At 43.3% G+C, this 17565-nt stretch overlaps 1 protein-coding gene across 3 annotated transcripts in view; it reads right to left on the bottom strand.

Annotated features, from left to right (window-relative positions):
- The window catches only part of dntt (deoxynucleotidyltransferase, terminal), a 29106-nt gene extending 13172 nt beyond the window's left edge, over positions 1–15934 (bottom strand). For all 3 annotated transcript variants that reach the window (XR_007485115.2, XM_049736229.2, XM_049736230.2), the window contains exons 1-8: positions 15713–15934; positions 14505–14679; positions 12582–12716; positions 10069–10239; positions 9105–9176; positions 8766–8889; positions 8278–8410; positions 4521–4623 (exon numbers count right to left, since the gene is read on the bottom strand). Coding sequence is in view for 2 of the 3 variants with exons in the window: in XM_049736229.2 (XP_049592186.1) it covers positions 4521–4623; positions 8278–8410; positions 8766–8889; positions 9105–9176; positions 10069–10239; positions 12582–12716; positions 14505–14679; positions 15713–15903 (1104 nt within the window). In the remaining variant the exon portion in view is untranslated. The remainder of the gene's footprint in view (positions 1–4520; positions 4624–8277; positions 8411–8765; positions 8890–9104; positions 9177–10068; positions 10240–12581; positions 12717–14504; positions 14680–15712) is intronic.
- Between the last annotated feature and the right edge of the window lie 1631 nt (positions 15935–17565).

The following is a 17565-nucleotide window of genomic DNA, read 5'->3' as shown; positions in this document are numbered from 1 at the left end:
AAGTTGGCAAGTGAAAAAAAATGACAGCAAGTCTGCTGGAGTGAAAGGAAGGACGTTTTATCTCAACTTTATAACTGCCTAAATTAACATTATAGGAGGATCGGAAATTGTACATTTCCACATGAGTAAAATACTGCATCCAACTCATCCGATTGAGGTCATTATGGAAACATTTTTGCTTTTATTTGTAAATCTTTCACCTCTAGTAGTACTAATAAAATTGCAATGTATGGAAGTAGGTTAAAGTACAAACCTTTCCTGGCAGAGCACAAGAAACGTGATGCATTTGTTTATGAAATTCCAGTGAAAGGTAAAGAAGTAGTTTGATCGTAACTGTCGAATAATTTCAAGGAGAACTGTGTCCATTGTGACTGCTATTTTGGAAAACAATGTTGTCAGCTGGGAAATCAATCTGTGAACTAATTGCCCGAGCGGGTGGCAGTTATTTTTGTGCTCATCTTTTTATAAAGTTCAAACGTGTCTTGATTTACACTTTTTGAGATGTCTCATTGAGAACTGCGTGCACACTCCAATTTGTATTCAACCTATGGCATTTAAAAAGGGCCAGCACAACGAGGAATTTATTGCATGGATTTTCTGCAGGAAGGGCCACTTCCTCCCATATTCCAAAAACAAGCACCTTGAATTTGAAAAAAGCCTTGTATGGAAACCAAATCAATCTCTCCAATAATAATGTTGGTCATCTACAGGAATGATGAGAGACGTGTGAGCCAATCGCAGGGGTCAAACGATCACCTGCTTTGCCCTTGCCCCTTTCTTGGTCAAGGATGTGAAGTCCCTGTAGCGTGGATCACATGTATGGCGCAATAATGTGTCAGCACACTTGACATGCCCATGGTGATTTGGAGAATGTAGTCAATTTCTCATTGATATATCTGTAAAACGTAGCAAAAGCCACTCATGCCTATTACAAGAACAATGTCAATCTTTTGGAAGCCTCATATTGTTTTTCTACATCTCCACTCACGGAGCTCCCTCCAAAACTGTGCGCAGCATAATTCAAGCACCTAATGAAAGCATCTGGCCTTTTTAATATAAACGGTGGATTTTATTGGGGTCATCCGTTGGCGTGTTTATCTAACAACCTCTCTAATGGAGTTCAAGGTGTTAATTTAGACTTTCACCCTTCAAAGATGGAAAACTTGCCCCCACTTTCTTCACAACTTTCATTCCCTCTGTTGTTCATAATTCTCAAGTTCCTCTCTCTGGTGATAAAATGATCTCGGCTTCGTCATTGTAATGACTTCGGGGCGGTTTTACTTGAATTACAGCATGCTGACGATGACCTTAGTTTTATCGTCAAATGCTGCAAAGATTACAGTATGCGTTGAAAGGAAGCGTGACCCTTTCACATTAGCATAGATGCAATCAGATACCATGCAGAGTTTTCAGTCAAATATGCTCGAGACTATAAAATATGCGAGATGATTGTGTGTCCATTTCATTTGAACCCAATTCTATTTCTTATTGACATCGTACAAGCACGTTGGATGATCCGCAATTATTTGGGCACGCTGATGAAAACAGCTTGCTTTCTTGCTTTCCATCTTCTCAGAGACTTGCTTGACCGGTTAAATTAAGTTGAAAAAAAATTGACCGGATTGCAAATATTACCGACATGCTTTGAATCAGTGTGCCCTTTATGTCACTCACGTTTGGTCAATTCCTTCCATCTTCTTTCATCTCGCAACAGACCTTTTTATGGCTGGCCCTTAAACTTTACAGGGTGCATATCAACTTAGCACCCGCAACAAAATAGCCAATTCAGTCCACCTGATAAAAAAAAAAAAATAGCTCGGACCGCTTCGACATACCCAATGAAATCGGCTGTGCCAACTTTCCAGAGCATCCAGCCACTGTTCTTCCAAAAAAGATATCATGTGAACATTTAGCATGCTTGAACATGCTTGAATGATGGTGCAAAGAAATGGTGCCCCTACTCTCACTATTAAAGGCCCTTATTAGCCATGGTAAGAAGCTCATTTGTTGTGCTGCTGCGGGTCACATTTCCAAGTGTCACTGTCGAGTGCTCCCGCGGATTGCTCTCTTTCTCTCTCTCTGCAATTACAGATAACCATTCACCTTTTAATATGTAGGGAGAAAGATTCTCCAAGTTCCCTTTGTGTTGAGCAGAGTAGTCAGTACGTGGCTTTTCATCCACCACTTGGAATTTTCAATCATTGTGAAAATAAACCGGAAGGATAAGCTACAAATTCGGCCTAAAATTCACCCAAAAAAAAAAGGAAAATGCTCATTTTGGCTACGGAAACGGCTTTTGCGAATGAACAATGACAGGACCCGATACGACATTGCACGTTTTGAGCACGCTGCATTATTTTCAGCCTTGAATGATATTGATGCCTTTGAAGAAAAGCATTAATGGTGACACTGACATGGACCATGAAGTACCTGAACACATTTGATTCATGCTCTTTAGTTTTGGGCCCTCCGGCATACATACATACGTACATACACACATCAAATGGAGTCACTCGGATTTCTTCCTGTCTCGCTCTTTCAGTTTGACACACATCTACTCAAAATCCATTGAAATGTCAGGAAGTTGTCATCTGACTATTGCGGCGCACTCTTTCGCCCAATGGCGCTCTGCTCTGCTCTGCTCTGCTCTGCTCTGCTCTGCTCTGCTCTGCTCTGCTCTGCTCTGCTCTGCTCTGCTGTCATCTCCCAAGCAGCAGGTAAATCAGAAAACATCGGAGAGTTAGATTAAGCCACAGTTTACAGAGGGAATTAGAGAGACGCCAAGATAATCTTTCCCCAAAAGCTTTGCCTCGGAGTCGCGGCGGATGATTGAAATCTTTTTCTTTCCATATTGTAATCTACTTGCAGCCTCTTTTGAGATAACAGCATGAGCTCATAGCACAACGTTCTCAGGACAAACAATGTTGTGAGGCAAAGCCTGGACGTATGATCTCATCGGGTCATTTGTGCGAGTCACAGAAAGGAGGCAAAGTTCTTCAACCCTGCATGGAATTTGCTTCTTTTAGATTTGATGAACCGTACTTTGACTTTGCTAGTGTTGTTTGCGCTCCGGCGGCATGCCAGTCCAAGTCGACTTGACTGCTCAGATTTGATTTTGATGAGAAATTGAATCTCAGCTGCACGGGCAGCGCTGCTTGAATCACTTATCCAACCAGAGGTGGAACACTTGAATCTCTAACCGCATTGAGTCGCTCGGCACCAATGCGTAACAATAAAGCTGAATTGCGTTATCATGGCGGGCCATCCCGACAGATGATAGATGAACGGAAGCAATGCTCACTGACTCATTTGTCTGCTACTGAATCTGCCTCTGCCCTTAAGTTAGGCTTTAAAGATCATCAGGAAAATGATGATGACATTTGTTTTGTAAGGACACGTTCAACTCCTGTGCCCGGCCGGCCGCTATTAGCTGAGTGAATGCGCACGGACGCTTCCTCAGGGACATGATTCTCGATGAGGAGATTACACAGCCGGCCGGGAGTCAACCTTTATTACGTCATTTAATCACATCGCAGTGTCTTGTCATGGTGCCTGCAAAGCGGCCTTCATCTCTTTTACGCCGAGCGTATCTGGCTTTCTTTCTTTCTTTCTTTCTTTCTTTCTTTCTTTCTTTTCCGGCCCACCTAAAACATTTTTATCACCTGTCCTACCTACTTGAGTCACCATCTCGCAAGTGGTGTTGACATGTGCTTTTTGCAGCTTCAGCTCACCTGCTCAGAAATGGCTGCAAATGGTGGACTGTGAACAATATGTAGCAAGGAGGAGGTCATTATTATTAAAAAGGCTTGGCCTTTTAAAACCTCCCAAACAGCTCAATTGAGTAGGATGTGGTCATTAAGATCATTTTGTGAGTTCAGATAATAAAACTCTTGTCAATGGAGACATTTTAAGTCATAAATGATCTTTTTTTTTTGCAATGGATTTAGTTTATCGACTGTGCTTGCCCTGGTGAATCGAGTTTTATTTTCTTCTTACATAGTAACATTTATGATGCCCCAAGGCTAAAATAAATAAATAAAGTTATTATTGGTTCAGTACCAATTCAACAAGCGCGTTATACAGACATTAAAAATATTATGGTCTTCTATTATTTTATGTCCTTTGCAGTATGACAGCAATTTGGTGTTCATTTTGGAACCTCTGCCAAGAAGCTTTTCTTCTTTTTTTTTTTTCTCAAATCAATTGATTGTCTGGGGCCGTCCGTACTGTGCCGCACTGGTTAGCACACGCACCTCACAGTACAGTACAGGGTTCGATTTGGGCTCCGGCTTTCTGTGTTAGGTGTTTGCATGTTCTCCCCGTGCCTGCGTAGGTTTCCTCCCACATTTTCTTCTCATGAGGCTAAATAGGTGAGTTGGAGCAATACATTGACATTTGTGTTCATTTTTATAGCTTTATTCTGTCAAGGTGTAAATACATTGCACGCCTGCACTATGAATGTGGCTCAACAACATGAGTAATGTTCAACTTTTATAGGAAGAATTCATATCTTCACTTACTTGTTTTTTGAAGGAATCAATAATGTGGCGCAGGACACATCCCTCCTTGCCCACCTCATGTGTCGTGACAATAAAGTCCACATCATGGCCGACCTCCTTCCCCCTGGCAAACAAAGACCACAAGCTGCGTGGGTGCTAATGATATTATTACCCCATGTACATAGCCTCTAATTAAGTAACTGGATGAATATGGAAAAAACATTAAGAAGAGGCAAACAATTATTTGGATGCATTTTGTTTTTTCTGCAGGGAAATCTTTCCTCCAACCTTCTGGCTCTGTCATCCAAAAACATCAATAACATTTTGGAGCAAGGCGTTGGCGTGCCTTGTTAACAGCTACAGGCACAAGCTGACATGACACACCGAGGTCATTAGCACTCTTCCATAGAATGATTGCACTCTGCCGTAGCTGGAAGAGCATGCCGCCGTCTTCACTTGCTCCTTCGTGTTCACCTTAGAACAGAGGGTCGACGAGGATCCAAAGGAGTGCCGTAAGGCGGACGAGTGCTAAGCACGTCTAGCTCACAGATCTCAGATTTGGGGCAGATTGGAATTTGTCAAGAATAGCTAGCACCTGTTGCTTTCTGTGAAAGAAATGATAGAGGAAAGGGTGTTTCCCTGCCACTCTGAAGTTCTCATATTCCGTGATGAAAAGGAGCATTGTGTTCTTGTGATTATAGCGGCCTGCCAAAACAGCCCGCGTGTGCAGTTTGTCATCGGTGAGAACAGTGCTGACACAAACAGCAAACAAAGGCCATGAGCGGATGACAGAGGTTTCCTGATTTATCAAAGTTGGCTTCTCCTTCAGCTCTAGCTTTACCTCTGCTTGCTGCCAAATAGGCCCGGTGCCATTTCAAACTGATCATTATGCACTCACAACTCCTTTTGTACACACCAGCAACGACGCCGGGAGATGGATGAAATGCTGCAAGAGCAACATGCTGCATGTAACAAATGACGGCAACATCAAAAGAGCGACAATGGGCTATGAATATGGCTTTATGGCGAAGCTGATTTAAAGAGCAACCGAGTCTTTGAAAAGAGCCATTACTGCTCGAGCAAGGCATGCGAATGGTAATGGTTAGGGTTAGTGGCAGGAAGCGCGCACGTTCCCCTGAGAGTGCTTTGCTTTCAAGCACACTCAGCAGATGTTGCTTTTGTCACATTTGTCATTTCATTTGCCCTCTTTAACTGATATCCTTCCGTTAGATCAGATGCATCCCGCTTACTTTTAGCCTTGGTTGTTGTGGTGCGTGTGAAAATTGAACCTTGTCCTAATCGTATAGCTCGTAGGACACGTTCCCCATCTGCTGAATGTGCAAGTTCTCTCAAAGCCTACAGCACTCTTAATTGGCAAAGTGGAAATTCCGCGACATTTCCACTTTGGCGTAGGGCGTAAAAAAAAAAAAAAGCATGGAGAAGCTTTCCAGCTCAGCAGCATCCTCTGCTACGCTGGGAAATCTCACTTGAGCGTGCTGCATAAATGTGTGCCATGAATAGCAAAATCATAAACACGGGGAGAGATCAGCATACATTCATAGCTCTCTTGGATTACCTCTAATCAGGGTACGGGTGAGTGCAAAGCATAGGAATGGCTAGTCAAGTAGGACACATTCACATATACGCTCACTGGATAGTAGCTGTGCATTATTAGTATGTTGCGGGGCTATGCAGCTACTTCCGCTAATACAGCTTTGGTCAGCACAAAATTGGATGAAAGCACACGTCGCATTCTCTCAAGCTAAGAGGGTGGCTGCTTTGCTTTGCTTTGCTTTGCTTTGCTTTGCTTTGCTTTGCTTTGCTTTGCTTTGCTTTGCTTTGCTTTGCTTTGCTTTGCTTCCTTTTCTTTGCTTCGCAGTGTCACCACACACAAAAAGAAGAAGAAAGACTGTAAATACAGCTGGCCTGCCTACACTTACTATATTGCGTGAGGAAATGGGATCAATTATTGAGCGTTTCAGCACAAAGCACATGAAATATTAAAGGTTATTTACAAATTTGTGTGGATGACAGTGTGACATGTATGAATAATACAGACGGGGGTGCGAGAGTGTTGCTTCTGGAAAGGTCTTGGAATGTGAGGCAAGAAAAGTGAAGTCACAAGTAGCTGGCCACAGAGAGGAAACGCTTTCCTTTACTTTACTTGGATGTGTTGACAAGTGGCAAGTGATAAGAAAGCTTTGAATGCAATTGTATGCAGCACATTGTTGCTATCTCGTTCGCCTCTGCCCCTACGAGCTTAGCGCGGCCATAATTAGCTAGACCTGCACAATCTAATGATGTCAAACACAGGAGCTGTCATGAATGAATGGCTCTTATACAGTACTTTATTGTGCAATCAAACTCAATCAAAAGTGATATTCCATTGTAAGGCAGCTAGCTGCTCTGGAATCTTACGTGTATGTATGATATTGTGCATGTCTACCTAATGGAGGAGCATAACATAGTCTGCTGCTGCTGCTGCTGCTGCTGCTGCTGCTGCTGTTAAGGGATTTGCAAAGCTGTTCCATGTCACTAGTGACAATTTTGATTTTGAATCTGATCCACAGCTGAGTCTTACTGGTACATTTCCACATACATTGCTGGCAGAAGCTGTGTTTTCCAGACTAATCTATTTTTAATCCCCCCCCAACAACAAGAAGATTTCTCGGAGTCTTGTCACCCTTCTCGCAATAAGGTTTATGTCAGCAGCACCAACAAACCCTTGCGGTGTTACTCTGCTGTGAAGTGAATGACAGCTTGACTTACTGCTGTGTGTCACTTGCCTCTTGCAAATTTGGGGCCGTACATTATAGTGTATGTTACTTGGGTGCAACTGTTTGACAAGATTTAGTGCAAGCTATTGCTTGTAAGTAATTTGGCTAATAAGAGAATTAGAACCGTGGAAGAAATTACAGGTCATTAAATCTGTTGGAATTTTGGAAGGGTGTTTTTTCAAGAATGTCACAACGAAAAAAATGAGGCTGGCAAATACATGAGCACATTTTGCATGATTTTGATGTGTCATAGCCTAACTATCATCTGCTATTAAAAAAAAAAGACATAATTTAAGCTATATGAATCATTTACTGACTTGAAATAGGCAAGTCATTGTTCTTTTATTCAGCTCTACATGATTCCACTTAGATTTCAAGGAATACTTTGCAGGCCTTCACCAAATATGAGAGGAGATTTAAGTGTGCTCCAGCTTGCTGAGTTTGAAGTCATAAAAGCTCTCTCATAGGGCCTGTTATGCTTTTCAGCAGACTCCTCAGCCATAAATCGTGTACTGTTGCTCCCCATCATCTTGATGCTAACTATCCGTGATGCTCCCCCCCCCCCCATCTCTTTTACCAGATTTTCCCTGGAGGGGCAGTTATTTACATAATAAGACATCATTCCAGCTGTCACTCAGATCTTTTGAAGTTAAGAGTTGCTATATGTAGTATGAGGAGAACACCACCACTGATGTTTCTTTGCAAGTCAAGAGTAGTAAAACATTTGCAAGCATTACAGGAACCAAATTTCCTGCAAACCAAGTACACGGCTGCGGACCGTGGTTGGGGACCACTGATTACCAATCCAAACAAATCAGGGATATTGAATTGTGCTAATCACTAAGCACTTAGGACATAAAGTTGTGATTTCAAATTGAAGCAGATCTTGAAGGACATTTTGCAATAAGCAATAACAGCAGAACAATGATAGCACAAAACAATGACATTTGTTGCGCGTCAAGCAGCACATCAATCCAGAAAAGACCAGACGAGTCCTCTACCTGCGGAAGCCACCTGTCAGCGCTATTACGCCGTCCGACGTGATCAAACGGACAGCTTGGTCAATAATGTTCCCCAGGGCTTGAGCCTCCGCTTTAGTGACAACCCTTGAGATGTCTCCGTAATGCAGAAAACCTTCGGGGGAAATACCATGCGGTTATTAGTCTGGGAGCAAGCCATCAATCACAGCCAGTTGCTCGGAGGTGAATTAAAAGGGAGATGCAATGTGATATGTTGTGCTGGAAGGCACGTCGCTCGCTGAATGATGAACTGATGTCATTTTGCTTTCGTCTGTCTCCACCGTTTGTTTTGTCACGTTGTGGCATTTGAAAACTAACTCTGTTTATCTTGCAAAAACATAAACAACCCGTTTAACGGTAAAAGTGGATTTGTCTTTCTCTAATAAGTGGGATAGAAAAATATGACACTTTCTCTCGGCACCAAACTCCAGGTGGATTTTTCCCGTCGAGACGACGAGATGTCGACGTACCGCTTTGTTGCATGGGGTTGAGCTGAACGCTGGGCTCTGCCACAATGTCACTAAATGAGCGTAGCCCCCTGCGGTACCATTTCTCTGCCGTCTTGGGTCCAACCCCAAACATACTTGTGAACAGCTGTCAGCCAGGAAAGGAGCAAAGAGAAGACATGACGTGACAACTTTTGAGAAGAGGTTAGCTGTCGGGACTTTGAAATGCTACTATATGGATTGGCAAAATGCAAATCATTTCAAAAGCGCCTCAACTGAGAAAGCCAAGGGAAAGGGAGGCTGCGGTGTTCATCAAGATATACAGTACCTGCCGGGACTTGTTTTTTTCTTTTATCTACTGACCTTTAAGGTCTGATAGCGCTCACTGGAGAGTATTCGCTCAACGTCAAATGAATGGCCACTTTGGAGAATCTCCTGAAAAACAAAAATGTCATATTCAAATGTGGAATCAGTTGATTTTTGTTGCTGCTGTTGTCCTTTTATTTGTTTGTTTTTCGCGACAGAGAAACGGAATCGAATTTTTGTGCTGTGACGCAATAACCAAGTTATCATTTGCTGTGAAACCTCAGTATATTGACCCTAATTCACGTAGGTCGTGTCAGACATCATCTCTTTGAAATCCAGCAAAGGTTGAAATTCAGATCTTATTCCTGTTACACAATACATAGTATCAATTAGTCAGTGAAGCTATCATCTGGACAGGACCTTTCAAATGCGAGTGCGCACGTGCAAACACACCCACAGACGATTCATGGCAAAGTCTGCCTCAGTGCTTTATTTACATCAGTAGGTTTTTATCTTCAGTGTCGCTCGCTCCATGTTCACAAGCGCATCAAGCGTTTTGTTTTTCACCTTGTTTTGATGTGTCATGTCATTTTCTGGCTTTGCTATATGAACCATCAGCTCAAAGTGAAAAGAAAACGCTTAAGCATCTGAATGGCGCCAAGACAACAAGAGGTCATTCATCGCCAGTCTAACTTGGTCTATGGTGGGGCATTCGGTGTTATTCTCGACCTCAAAGCTGACACATCTGACAGATTTTGAAACTTGCACCGAGAAACGTACTTTATGATGTCAGTTTCACGTGTCAACTAGCCTGGCGTTGTCAGAAAAGAGCACAGTGGCTATCATTTGCCTGACAACCTAACATTTTCTTGGCACACAGGAGGAGGCAATGATGGGCAAGTGAAGATTTTTATTTATTTATTTATTTTTTGTTATCAGATTCTCACTCAAATGAAGTTCTCCCTTTGCACGTGTGCCCTCTGTCTGCAAAATAATGAAATGTCCTAAAAGGTACTAATACCTCCATGATTGCCTTGGTGTGGTCCCCCAGGCAGGGCAGGCCCTGAGTGGCCTCAATACACTGCACAGTCCAGGGCAGACTCTTCAAGACAGACGCAGCTCTCCTGAAGACAAGGCACGAAGACTGGAGCTCACTCAGTTCGTAGTACTCTGCCAGCACTTCAAAAGCATCCTGCAGGCACATAGGGCCACGATGGGGGGGGGGAGAAGCTTTTTTTAGGATTATTTTGCCTTTCTTAATGGAAGTGCAAGAGAATAACAATGGGCTTTTTCAGGCAAATGTATTAAATGCTCATTCATAAGTGATATTAAAGGAAAGCAGACTTTACGACTTCACTTCTTCCCAGTGACAGGGGAACGTCAGTGACAGGGAAACATGGATGCCACTTTTATGATGCTGCAAGAAGAATACACAATGCTCTCTAAAAGCAAGACTATGAGCAATGCTTTCACTTCTCAATAATTCATTGCAGTCGGTGCTAATAGAAGTTCAATTGTTTAGCAATGATCTATGAAAACTGGCAAGTCTGGCCTTCCAGAAAAAATGTTTCAGTTTCTCATGACGTTCGCACATAAGGCTAATATTGACGTAGTATGTTTAGCGAACAAACCATTTTGTCATTTCCAATTTCCAAATAGGATTTAACACTTTCCAATTTGACCAGATCGCAAAACACTCCATATATCCATCCATCCGCCTGAAGCCAAGCCCTGCTTTGAGGCCGCCCCACCACCCGCTGTCTCGCACAGCCTGGGGTCAGTAAACAGGACACTAGCTCACCGAGGGACGCGCTGACCCGCTTAGTGCACCACATGGAGATGGAGCAACTGCGTCGCTTGCAAACATACACTTACTCACAGATGACTCTGAACAGCGTGCATCACAGAAGCGGCAAGCTGGGCTGCTGATGAAGAAATGGGAGCGCATGTACTGTATCTGTTACAAGAGCTTTGTCAGGATGAGTCAGTGGCACGCTACGACATGGAGATGACTATACTTACTTGTTCATCTATTAATAATGTCTTTCATTTATGTTTCTTTCTCTGTGACGTGCACGTCCATGTCAGTCGTGCGAGCGACTGTTGGATGAGGGCGCACCGTGCCTTGGACCTCACAGTCTATTGGCAAAGGCTCCAACTCATTGGAGTCGCTCCCATTGGCTGAGAATCGAGTCAGCTGTGTTCCTCGCCACAGCATCGCAGCCATTTCTAAAAATACCGAAATGAAGAAAAGATAGGCAGCCCTTTGCGCTGAGCATGAAAATAAGGTCCAGGGTCTTTCAACAAAACGTCTAACCAAGAAAGCAGCAAGTGATAAAAGTCAACCTAATTTTACCTCAGCCTATACAGGCACTAACAAACACCCATAAAGCCAGTCTATCAATTTCCCTTATAGCGTCAGCTAAATGGAGTGAACCCATTTTGGCTCTCATCTCATTAATGAGGAATTATGGCTCATTGGAGGGAAGGCTTTAATGCAGCATGCCGATTTACCCCCCACTCGCACGCATTGGCGGCCATGCCAGTGGGTCATGTTCACACAGCAACCTGCTTCGCTGCATGTGTTCAAAGAAAGCGTGAAAGCAGGTTGGAACCCCCATTGAGAAGTAATTAAGCACAATCAACAGCTACAATGGCTTCCACTTATTAGCCTTATCTCAAGCACTTACATCAAATGATTCAGCAAACGTTAGCTACAGTGGAATTGGATCAATAGCTTGCTATGAGATGTGCCATATGGAATTGGAGATATGGAATTGGATCAATTTGTTGATAGAAATGCATTTGCAACAATTATTGAAATGTACCTTTCAATAACAATCTAGAATTGATAATCATGCTGGAATTTATAGGGGGGAAAAATGTCGTTTTTATTCTCCTCACAGTTCTGGGGTCTTTTATTATATTATTAATATATTGCTTCTTCTTTTTGTTTCATTTTCAGTCAACAAAATGGGGGGGGGGGAAATCTACTACTCTCCATCCTGGCTTGCTAATTTTCCTGTTGTTCAGTTTTCCCACCTGCTCCAGCCCGCCAACAGTGTTCATGAAGCCAGGGTAACAGATTCCTCCGTCCTGGTGGGGACTGTCATGTCCATCATCCACTTGGCTAGTCCAGCGCCTAAGGCTATGTAGTGTATGCCAGCGCTGTGCCACGGCTTTGTGAACATGTCAACTGGTACACTTCCAGGGTTGCAGCTGCAGAAGCATCTCATTTGCTGCTTTAACCCCTTTGGTGGTGTATATTGCAAAGCGCTGCCGGTAAGGGAGAAAGCAAGCTAGCAAGCGAGCAAAAAACAAATGGAACTCCTGCAAGCAGTGAAAAAAGAAAGAGAGAAACTTTAACAGCAACTACTCCAACAAGATTTAGGAAATTGACAGTCTCAGCCACAGCCAGAGAGAAAAGATGTGCCTCCAATTTTTACAGAGCAAAATATGCGTGATGTGGTGAAGACAGGTGTGAGTGCTTCTTACAGAGCAAAATATGTGTGATGACAGGTAAGTGTTTCTTACTGTCAGAATCTTGTTTTTGTTGTCCGTGCTTGTCCGTCTCTGGCAGGCATATTGAGAAACGGAGGCCGCCGGGGCCGGGGCCGGTGCCGGTGCCAGGGCCGGTGCCGATCCTTCTTGTAATGCAGGCGGCGTGTCCTGTTTACAAGAAAAAAAACAAGCACTCAAAAACAAATACATGCACGGCCTATATTGTATTTTCACGGCAGATACTCCACGATTGCTGAGTTACTAAACGTCTCGATGAGTCTGACGATTTATATCCCCAGGTGACGGTGCCAAGTGTCAAGCTGAACGTAAAAATGTAAGCGTTTGCCTCGGAGAAGTTATTTCATAAGCGCGCGTCTCCGGGGCAACAGGCTAATGACACTCATCTCACAGTCTGGTGGCATCCAAATTCATTACAGCCAGCCAGCCAGCCAGCGCTGAAGCCATGGCATTATAAATCTGCTTGCCATCATCCAATTTGCCTCCTGTAAATTGCCTCTTTCATACTGTGAAGAAACGGTTTAACATTGGTGAAATATATGTCAAGGGTGTCATCAAATATATTCCGATAATTAGACATCACAAAGAGAAGATAGCGTCCGTACAATTAGTCTTGGATTTACTATGAGAACCGGCACGGCTGAAAGCAATAGCCAGTCCGACCACGCACGCTATCTATCGCAAAGGTAATGCCGTCGACACTTTGATATTTGGACGCTTAAAAGCAGTGAACCGAAGAGTTGGACCTTGTGATCTAATGTAGGTTCCAAAAAGGAAAATGGAGAAATGATACTTTCTTATTGCTTTGAGATGTGCTTCATTAGATAGAATCCAAGTGTTGGCAGGGAAAATGTCATCAAGGTCCTAGGTCTTGGTCAACTGAATACACCATAAGTGTGCCTCAATGGACCCATTGCAAATATTGCATGCAAACAGATTTATGCTTTCAAATATTCTCTGGACCATTTCTGACATAAAACACACTCTATCAAGAAGAGCCAAAGACAAGTTCCCCTGAGCAACAGCCTAGCTACAGATTTTTTTTTTTTTTTTTTTGGGGGGGGGGGATCTCTATGTGACTGGCTGCTGCTTGAATGACTTTATCACTCATGTACAGTTGCAGAAAACGTGTATGGTTAATGGCCACCTGGAGAAGTGCATTCATAAATGCCAGCACGGCAGTCATTTGATGACAAGGATGCTTGTGAGAGAGCAACAATGTCCATGCGCCCGCCAATAATAAGATGAATTTCCGCATTGTTTAGTGGGAAAGGAACATCGAAACGTGTCACGCATTCCACAGGCTCTGGAGGAAAAGGCCTGGAAAACCTTTTATGATATTACATTGCTTTATTATATTCACATCCCTATAGGGTCGTTTTCTGCAGCATACCGAGTCTGACTTCCTATTGGTAATATGAGAGTTGCTCTCAGGATGGTCACAAGTGAAATGAGCCTTCCTCCAAAATGTTGTGGGATTCATATTGGTCAAAGCAAAGCGCAAAGCTGTGGGTTTGGTTTTTTTTTCCGGCTTTTAAGACATCTCAACCAGACCAAATGATATTCATTATTTTCATTGTGTTACAAGTCAAGCGAGCGAGATGACTGCAAATGCTTTTGTGTGTGCGCGCTACAGTTCCTCTCTGCACCGAAGAATACTGGAAGACAGTAGGAGTACATCAATTCCAAAACAAATTGCGGGTGACCAGACAATGGGGAAAAAATTCAAATTTGGGCCTTTATTTCTGTCAACTGATGCAAGACCCCTGTGGTGTCGTGTGTTTGGCACGCGCACACACACACACGCACACACACACACACAGGGGCCGCTGGTCTCCAAGTGGCAACTTGACTTCAGTGGTCTGCTTCATACATTGCCATCTATTGTCTCAATTCTGTCCAAGTGGATGCTCCTGTTTGCATCAACTACGGCCAAACCTGAATGAGGTGTCTGTTCTCCACAGCAGCAGGACTCCCCACTCTCATGCTGTCAGTGAACCAGCTGATGTGCAGCACTTGCATCTTGGAAAGATTGGTCAGGCCGCAGCCCTTTAGCCACGCCCACAGCGATGACGCCCTGCTGTCTTCAGACACCACGTGAGTGATCTCGTCGCTGTAAATGAAGATGAATGACTTCAATGCGCTGTACCAATGTGTTCCAAAGATACAGGACAGGTCAAGGTTGGACACATTCACCCTGCGCTAAAATTGAAGCCATGAGTAGCCCCGATCAAGTGAATATGCACCACTGACAGAAGCTTTTGAATATTCATGATGCATTTGTCCACTTTAAATGGAGTGAATTTTCAAAAGGAACCAGGGTTCCATTCCCATTCCTGGCTTCCTACAATGTGCGCACACGCATGACATGCAGCATCCATATGTTGAGGGCGCTGTGCTTTCAACTTGGCTAAAAGTTGCGCTGTTGCTATCAAACCACAGCTGATACCGCTTTTGTTGGCTTACGGAATGAACGTCGGTTTGAGGCGGGCACGCTCTATTTCCTGCCGTTGCTTTCAAACTATTGTATCAAGCCGAGTGTAACCGAAGCAGCGTTCAAGCTGTGTTTCTGGGAATGCTGCCATGGCCAAGCTGTCACGCTGCTGGCTGACACACACACACACACACACACACACGTGCACACGCACACACACATATGACTATACAACACTCACGAACACCCCGCATTCACTACAAGGTACACTGAAAAAAATCAATAACTTTTTTCTTTTTTTTTACTTGAGAAAAAGATAAATAGTGGAGGCTAACGCTCAAAGACACACGAGCACAAATAGTGCATTTTGTTTGCCTAGAACTGTGATCGAGAGGTCAATTCATATGAATGAACGACGTCACCCAAGAGGAACTTGCAGGAAGTTTTTGATTTTAAATGTTTTTGTTTTCAAACATACAAAGGAATATGCGCACACTTTGGAGTTGAATACTTTCAACGAGTGACAGAAATGAAACAAGGCCTGTCACATCCACCGGTAGCGCACAAATGATGATTCGTCACGGCTTGAAACAACACAAAGATTCTCGAGTATTCTCATACTCTGAAATCCAAAAGCGCAGTCATGTAAGTGTAAATGCAAAGTTTTTAACAATATAGTACATAAAAGGAGTAACTTTTTTTCCTAACTAACCTGAGGTGGTCATCCACAATAAAGCCTTTTGATCTGGCCAGTTGGGTGAGGAAGCTTCTCCTGCTGGATCCCATTTTCCTCTCCACTAGGTATAATCTGACCTCCTTAAACTTGACCGAGTGCTTTGGGCCACCGACGCTGGCCGCTTTCGAGCGCTTCCTAACGCAAGGCCTAATGGCAGCGTGGAACATCTTTTCTGGAATGAGCTGAGTGTTTCTTCAGAGTTTGTTCTTATAACTTCTATCAAGGAAAAAAATAGGCAACTGTTTCATTTTTTTTTTTGCCAACTGTGTAACGGTTGTTGGCATACGTTTCTGGCACCAGGTGTTGGAGTTGAATTTTGGTGTTTACCAAATAGTCGCAGCTGCAATGTTGGGTGGGTGTTTTTTTTGGGGGGGGGGGGGGGGGGGGGGTTCCAACAAATTTGGCATGGCTTTGCTTGCCAAATACAAAGTAGATTCACCAGCAATAACTTTTAAGAGGAAGTGTGCACGATAGCTTGGGGCCCAACAAACACACTGGAAAGTTTTCCTCTCCCGAAATGAGTGGAGCATCTCTCCAGGGAAAGGCCTGAATTGTGTTCACCTCACCCAGCTGTCCTGCCATGTCCAGTTGATTTTGCCACTTGCTCACACATTATGTCCAGAGCAAGTCAGCACCATCTGCTGCACCACTTTAATTAGTTTACTGTCTAAAAAGGAGAGTCTTTCATCCCCGAGCTTTGCACACACACACACACACACACACACACAGGTAGGTAGGTAGCCCAAGCAGAGCAACATTACGGACAAAGGAAACGCTTCACTGTTATATGACGGTGATGCAATTATCGACATCTTTGAATTGAAAAGGAAAACTCAACAGTGCATCTCATAAATGTGTCTTCATTTTGCTCCAGCTCGCTTGACAGAATTGATCAGAGTGCTTTCACTTAGCTACCTTGGGTTAATGGGTGTCATAGAGCAGAGTTGACTCATTTGACAGTTTAGCCTGTCCCCTCAATTACTCAGCAGGGTATGAAGGTGCTTGGCCTCCTGTCTAAATGAGGGCCATTTTAATATGACTAGGAGAAATGACTGTAGCAATGTCTCCAATTACTACTCAACCTCATTTCTCAACTGACTTCCTTCAGCAGTCAAATGTCCAAGAACTATTTGGAGTTTTCCAACAAACCCAAACCTTTGTCTAAATCTATTAGTTGCTGCCTTTCATATGTTTACCGTTCTTTCTTTCTTACTTACTGTCCTCCCTTTCTTTCTTTTTTTTTCCTTCTTACTTTCTGTCTGGCTTCCTTTCTTGCTTGCTTTCTTTCTTTCACAGTTGATTTAAGACCAGAAATGCAAATGACAGCAAGGCCTTTCCTGTTAAGTGACGTCAAACGAGGTCTATTCAGCCACTTTATGATGCGCTGCGGGATCTTAGACTTTAATAGAGAACTACGACTATATGCCAATATACGGGCCTTGGAAATGGAGAGAAAAAAAAGTTCATTTCATTAGAAATAAAATAACTAATGAACAAGCCATTCATCCATCCATCCATCCATCCATCCATCCATCCATCCATCCATCCATCCATCCATCCATCCATCCATCCATCCATCCATCCATCCATCCATCCATCCATCCATCCATCCATCCATTTTCTACCACTTCTCTTGTTCAGGGTGATGAATGGAGCTCATGCTGACAGTGGGCGAGAGGTTAGACAGAAGACACCCATTCACATGTAAACGCAATTTAGTCTTCATGGAAACCTTTTTGTGCACCCTACGCATCACTCTGCTGCCAAAATGAAACAAATATATATTTATGAATGTGGGTTTTTTTTTTTGAAATATTAAGGTTTACATA

This window comes from Syngnathus scovelli, chromosome 12, assembly GCF_024217435.2.
Source record: "Syngnathus scovelli strain Florida chromosome 12, RoL_Ssco_1.2, whole genome shotgun sequence".
In the NCBI taxonomy this organism is placed as follows: domain Eukaryota; kingdom Metazoa; phylum Chordata; class Actinopteri; order Syngnathiformes; family Syngnathidae; genus Syngnathus; species Syngnathus scovelli.
Note: the sequence above shows the minus strand (reverse complement) of the source record. Positions and strands in the feature narration are given on the sequence as shown.